We start from the raw sequence: 6,879 nt of genomic DNA, 5'->3' as shown, positions 1-6,879 counted from the left end.
AGGGAGGGCGGCGGGGTCCGCCCCGCCAGGGGGCGCTCGAGGGCGGCGGCGGCGGCGGGGGCGGCGCTCTGGCGGCGGCGGCGGCTCCCGGTGGTTACCGGCGGCTCCATGTCGGGCTCGGAGGAGGAGGCGTACAGCTCGGCCGAGGACGAGGACTACGTGCCCTCGGGTGAGCCTCGCCACCGGGGCGTCCGCTGCTTACCGCGGGGTTCGTTACCGGGAGGTTCGTTACCGGCGGGTTTGGTTACCGAGGGGTTTAATTACCGGGGGGCCGTTGCCGGTTGTGCCCGCAGGCGCGGAGTACAGCGAGGATGACGGCAGCGAGCTGGTGAAGGAGGACGAGGAGCAGCGGGACCGGGACCGGGACCGGGCCGGGCCGCGGGCAGCCCGCGGCAGGAGCAGCCCCCGCCGCCCCGCCGGCAGGTAGGGACCCGGCCGTGCCGGGTGAATTAGCCGAAAATCGGTTTTTTTTTGCGCTGTCCGGTGCTCCGCGAGGGCGTGCAGCGTGCCTGGGGGTCCCTCGGGATGCCCGGTGAGGAGAAATGCCTCGTTTCAGGGTGTTTTGTGGGTTGGCGTTGGGATTTAAAAGGATGGGATGCCTTGCAGCCCTCACCAGCGGCTAATTAGATGCGTTAATAACAACAGTAACTTAGCTCTTTTCCATTTGGGAAGCCAAAAGCCCCGCACATAAGGGGCACATTTAAGGCCTCCTCGCCTGGAGGTTCCTGCAGAATCCACGATCCACCTGTACGTCCACCCCGTATGCCCACCTGTAAGCTCCATTCAGGGCTTCTCGCCGCCTTTTCCACCTAATTCCTGTGGTTTCTGATCAGGGCAGTCCTGTAATTAACCAGCTTCCCCCCTCCGAGGTTAGGGGAAGCCTCCCAGGCAGGTGCTGTAGCCGGGACGTGAAGTGTTTGTATTGTTTCACCCACCTAAGTTTGGGCTCTGGGGTGGTGCCGCGGGATCTCAGCGTGGTTTTTTGGGTGTCTGCTTCCAGGAAGAGGAAGAAAGGAGGTCTCGTGCTAGAGCCCGATGAGAAAGAGGAAGGAAAGGCTCAGGAAAACGAAGAGGAGGAGGGGGATAACTTAAAGCAGGCGGAAAAAGACAGAGAAGAAGAAGAGAAGAAGAAAGAGGACGCGCTTTGGGCCAGCTTCCTTAGCGACGTGGGACAGAAGCCCAAAGTGGCGGTGGCCACGCAAGCTGACAAGGTACCGGGGCCTTCACTGAGGGGATGTGAGAAGGGCCTCAAGTTGGAAAGTGCTGGTTCTGGGTGGCGGCAGCTCCAGCTGGAGCTGTGGAGGGCACGGATTTGTCCCTGCCCCATCTGTTTTGTAAGCCTGGAGCCCCACTGCGGGCAAAGCTGGTTGCCTTTCAGGCAGGGAGGTCTGTGACTTGGTGGTGCTGATTTTTTGGAGCTGCTTGTCAGCATCCTCGAGTGTCCCAGGGAGCCCTGGTGGCTTCCCTTCCTGGTGGTGGAGTCTCCTTGTGAAACAGAAACAGCACAGTGAGGCTTGGTCCGAGTTACCCTTGTGTGTACAACTCTCCCCCGTGGTTTCTTGTGCCTGTCCCGCTGCTCCAAAGCTAGGGACACAGAGGAGAGGCACCACTGCCCCTCTGTCAGCTAAAAGAGTCTTTTGTAACTAAAATCTTGACTCTTGAACAAGCGATGTGTGGGGAGAACAGTTCTCGTTGTGTGACGCTTCTTTCTCTAACTGTTGGAAAGCTGGAGAACAAGTGTCGCTGCGTAAGTTTGCAACTTTCAGAAGAGTCCTTTTATCTGAAGCCTCGTGCTTCTCCCCACCTCAGTTGTTACTGGCTGAACAGCTGAGGTGGTTGTAGATAGACGAGAGAGGAAAAGTTCTCTTCTGAGCAGTTCTCGTTTTATGTGCGGATCACTAGAACATGCGTGGTCTTTAAAAGTTCCCCTGCAGTCTGGAATAACTTACGGAGATGCAATTCCTCTGCTCTTCTTGTGAACTTCTTAATTTGGATTTGTTTTCTGAAGATCTTCTCAGTGTGTAGTTGATTTTGAGCAAGAATTGAAGTTTTTGCTTTCATTATATGCAAGGTCTGGGGATTTTCATGTGCATTGTTAAAAGCTTTAGGTGTTACTGTGTAAATAAAGAGGCAGTGTGGACAAATAGCTTAAGAAAGCTAATTTCCTCTCAACAGTATTGACAAATGGCCTGGTATCTTCAGGGTTCTCTGTGAAGATCAGCCTTGCTTTTGCTGCTGATGGGTCTCGTATATTCTTGGGCAAAAGTGAATGTATTTCTGTTTAATCCACCCTGGCAACTTTGCTGTTTGGCTGTACTTGATTTGGGAAAACTGAATTCTTCAGAACTTTGCTTGCTTTCTGAACTGCAGCAATATATTCGTGTCAGTTCCTATATTTAATTACAGTTTCACTTCTCATTTTGGGTCTGTTATAAATCCTGACTTCCAGTGAGAGCCTGGGGACGAGACAGGGAACTTCCTTCTAGCAGCAGGGACTCTTTGCCTTTTTCTTGTCTGTGGGTGACGTGCTTTGACCAGCCAGACTAAACTGTGGTGCTGCCTGAGGTCTGTCTTGGGTCCTCGGCCACTTGGGACGGTAACTTGGCTGGGCTGCCGAGTGCATTACTCTGCTTTCTCCTTTGTGTATTTCACAGGCTAAAGAAGAGAAGAATGTGAAGAAGCTTCAGGAGAAACCAAAAGACTCCGAGAAGCCAAAAGATTCAGGAAAAGTGACAATCACCAAAGTGTTTGACTTCGCTGGTGAGGAAGTCAGGTGAGTTGGCAGCTCTGTGCAGAGCGGGTGTCGTTCTGCTGCCGGCAGGCTGGGGACGCGCTATGAAGCGTGGTATATCCTCTCCTTTTTCCTTTATGCTTTTAATCCTGAGCACAGAAGAACCTCAAGGGAAATGAGGCCAGGATCTTTCTGCCTGAGGGCTGCGGAGTATGTTTAGATGAAGGCTGAGGTCTACGCTTTGTACCTTGAGAATATTCCTTTAAATTTGCTTAGGCCTCCTGTGTGGACAGCGTATAAAATGGTGGCACTGCCACTGAGGGTTGAGACAAGGAGAGAATTGAATGTGGCCACGCAGGCATGACAGTCGTGCATTTTATTCCTTCAGCCCTTTTTATTCCTTCAGTCTAGTCCAAACCCTGTGCCGAGGGCAGGATAGCTGCTGGCACTTTCCCTGGTGTTGTGCACAATCCAGTACAAAGATCTGCAGATAGTAAGAGGTGTTTTGCTGAACTAAGAGCTAACAGCTTCTCTGAAACAGCTGCAGCGAAGGTGATGGGCTAGGTGAAATCATCCTCTAGGCTCTTCGGCTTGCAGGAGGCCCCATGGGATGAGCTACAGAAAGGGGCAGGCAACTAAGGTGTAAAGGTTCAAGACCAAAACCATGGGGCCCTTTGAAATCTGACCAGCTGTAAATCTGGCTTTGTGAGATGAGAGTTTCGCCTCTCTTCTGTGTGACAGCAGAGGGCAGCAGTTCCCAGCAGTAACACCTCAGCTGCCCGGATCTGGAGGAGGAAGCCAGGAGCTGGGGTTTCCATTGCTCTTGCTTTCCGTGTCAGCATTGCTGCCTGAAAAATCTGAGGAGAGCCGTGAGTCATAGCAGTGCCTTTCCCATTTCCCTGCACAATCTGGGCTGTAGGAATACCCTTTGTTCCCTGATGAAAGGCAAAGAATTGTACCACTGCAGCTCTTCTGCGAGAGTCATCATCCCCTTTTTGCACGGGAGAGATGAAGTTTTTCCCGTGGACGTATAAAAATCTGTAGCAGAATTACAGGCAGACGTTTAGCTTCCTGATTCACAGTCCTCTCAGCAGCCAGCTTGTTATTTGTCCCCACTCTTTCTGAGGCGTGGAATAAAAGAGTTAGTTTCAAACATGATGTACTCCCAGGTGAGGATGGGTGAAGCTCTAGGTTTGCAGGCTCACACAAAAGCCTGCTGGGCTATGACATATCACCAGAACTGCATTCCTGGTGCTCTGGAGCCACGTGAAATCGGTGTGCAGCCTTCTTTGAAGTCTGGACACGTCCGGCTGTGCGTTGTAGGTGAGTGCCGTGTCCTGACACGAGCAGAAGTGCATCACCTAGAGGAGGGATGTACAGGAAAACTTGCCGTGTAGGCTTACTTCAGAACATGAGAAAGGAATTTTTTGTGCACTAACGCTTTGAAGTAGGACTGTTTAAAGCAGGGAGCTTGTGAAAATGCCTGCCTTGAAGCTTCTTGTTTACCTGGTTCTGTGAAAAGAAGCCGCAGATAATAATTGTTTATACATAGAATCAGACCGCCATCTGAGTAATTCTGGCATTCTAGCTTTTGTGTGGTGGGCGCAGATTAGTTTTACCAGGGCTGCTCTTGCTTTTATTGGTAGTTTTAGTTGGAGGGATTGGGGAAACTCTCTGTCTTCCCAAAAGTGTCTCGCCTTACGTGAACAGAACTTGGTCAGAGCTCCCAAAATGCTGAGGTTGTGGTTTCAACATCGCTATCTTATCTATCATTTTTTAATAGCTGTAATAAGAAACTTCCAAGTTAGATAAAAGCATATTTTTCGGCAGCAGTTGCTTTTCTGGTATTCTTTACTTGATATTGACTGTCTCCCTTGGGGATCTGCAAAGGAACGGATACAGGCTTCTACTAAACTTGTTTCAAATAGGCAAAAGCTGGAGCTCGGGCAACAATGAGGCTGTAATCCTGCAAGCCACCACTAATGTACTTCTTGTTTACAGCAGCTGTTGTATCAACAGGTTTCAGAGCCAGCAACAAAGCTGCCATGGGCTCCGGAGGGCTGCTCTCTGCTGGTGCTGGAGTTGCAGCAGGCTGCTTTCTGCAGCTCGCCGATAACAGAAAAATCCTTCCGTGTTCCCCCTTGATTTTTGCGGCTGACAGATCACATTAAAAGCTGAAGCTTTGGTGGTGTTCGTTCTGCCTCGCATTGCACTAGGTGGGCAGGATGTCAGGAGCTCTCCCTGCTACAGCTGCTGGTGCTTTTAGGGCGCTTTTAGCTGTGGCAGGCGAGTGCCAGAGGGCTGCTTTTTCTCTCCTCTAGCAGGAGGTTGTCTTTAACCCTAATGGCTGCAAATGCTCTGAATACCAAATGCTGACTTCCTTGCCTGGGGAAGCAGCTGGCAAGTTGTTGGTTACAAAGGACAACACACGGTAGCTGTGCGCACGTTTTGGGGCTGAAAGAACTGAAATGAGAGAGCTCTCTCTGTTGCTTTCCTTTCTGAATGGTTTGAGGCTACTTTGGAGCGTTGCTCTTCTGAAAGCTTGAGAAGAATTTAGATCAGTATTTAAGCGTTGAGATTCAGGGCACAAATTTCTGCTCATTGAAGCCCTTAACAGAAGATCATTTAGCCCTGATCTCATGTTGCAGAACAATTTATTTTCCCCTGTAAGAAGACGAAAGATCTCTCTTGCATGATTGGAGTAGTAAAAGTCTCCTGAAAGAAATCTCTAGCTGCAGGGTTACACTAGAATAGTGAAAGAGATTCCTTTCTTAGCTGTCAACACCCCTAAATATTATAGTTGCACTTAGTGGTGCCTGTTCTAATTAGTTTGTGCTTTTATCGGTTGCTAATGCTGAACTTTAGGTTCAGACCGTTGTAAATTGCCAAATAAAGAACTAAATTTAGCGGCTTTTAATTTTTACAAAATGCATGATTTAGTAACGTCTTGCAAAACCAAAGCTTTTGAATCCTGGAACTAGAAATAGTCTTTGTAACAGACTTCTGTTGTCTCCAGTTGTGGCTTTTCTCTTTTTCGTTCCTTTCTGGCCTTACACAGATAAGGAGCAGCAGGTGACTGTCACCCAAAGGGCTGTGACTGTGGGCAGTGGGAACTGCAGGGGTAGGCTAACCATCTGAACGAGAGTTCAAGACATTTCTCCCTGCCAGAGGAGATTTAAGTCCTTTTGAGGCCTCTGGTTTGAGAACTTTCCTTGTGATGCAGGATGTGGGGTTGCATTAGCAGGGAGCCACATCCCCGGTGCCAGGGTTTACCTGTTGCAAAATGCAATAGCTGTGCGATGAGGCTGGCTTTCTCTTTGGCAGTCCCAACTACCTTGGCCGTCAGTTTCTTTAAGCCCCTGCTGAGCTCAGTGTTCTGTTCTTTTGCCCTCCTTCCATGAAAGTCACCTCTGTGTCTGTCCAGGACTGCAGCAGGAGGCAGCTCACATGAACAGAGCTGGCCCAGCCCCTGGGTATTCGTCACAGCCAGGGCAGCAACTTGGAAAGGAAAGACAAAGTCAGGTCGTTGAATGTTAGACAGAATGGATTTTAGGTGGAAACCTCCTCAGTGTACCTTTATTTGACTTGCAGAGGTGCAAAGCGAGTAATGATGTGTGGCTTAGGTGCTAATTCAGGAACGGGAGGCCTGTGCTCGAGACCCTGCTTTGCTCAGGGGTAATTGCAAGTTCCAAATAAAGAACCCAAAAGTGAAAGTTTCATAATTCTGTGCGTATGTGCTTATTTTTGGGATCCGGAAGAGCTCCCAGCAGGCTGGGTGCTCAGACCCCAGCTCTCCGGTCCCTTCCCCTCCGGTCCTCACTGCCGCTGCTCCCTGCAAGCAGCCAGCATCTCAGAGACGGTTGCTACTGGCCCCTGGAGGACTCCCAGATGAGATTTTTGTGTTAACCCTTGAGCCTTTTCTTGAGCATCATCGCTGTGCTTGCGTGCTCTGAACCCATTTCTTTCAGCACTCTCATGTCTGGCAGGTGTTCCTTGATGTGAGCAATTCCTGGCTTCTCACCGCCTCTGGGGCCAGAATTGTCACCCAAGCTGTGGCTGCTGGCAGGGTGCTGGGCCTGGATCCGTGTAGAAATGTTTCAGGAAAAGGTTTCAAGATCTTCTTTCTCTGTCTGCAGCACAAGCTTTCT

At 50.3% G+C, this 6,879-nt stretch overlaps 1 protein-coding gene across 3 annotated transcripts in view; it reads left to right on the top strand.

Moving 5' to 3' along the window:
• Nucleotides 1-9: 9 nt before the first annotated feature.
• Nucleotides 10-6,879, top strand: part of CFDP1 (craniofacial development protein 1) — a 54,432-nt gene continuing 47,562 nt past the window's right edge. For 2 of the 3 annotated variants that reach the window (XM_080552714.1, XM_080552711.1), the window contains exons 1-4: nt 10-169; nt 294-423; nt 1,001-1,211; nt 2,655-2,773. In XM_080552714.1, coding sequence (XP_080408840.1) covers nt 109-169; nt 294-423; nt 1,001-1,211; nt 2,655-2,773 — 521 coding nt within the window. In that variant the 5' untranslated portion in view covers nt 10-108. The remainder of the gene's footprint in view (nt 170-293; nt 424-1,000; nt 1,212-2,654; nt 2,774-6,879) is intronic. The other variant, XM_080552710.1, reaches the window with a different exon arrangement.

This window comes from Anser brachyrhynchus, assembly GCF_964034855.1.
Source record: "Anser brachyrhynchus genome assembly, chromosome: 12".
Taxonomy (NCBI): domain Eukaryota; kingdom Metazoa; phylum Chordata; class Aves; order Anseriformes; family Anatidae; genus Anser; species Anser brachyrhynchus.
The sequence above is the reverse complement of the archived record's forward strand: the minus strand, read 5'-3'. Positions and strand labels throughout refer to the sequence as shown.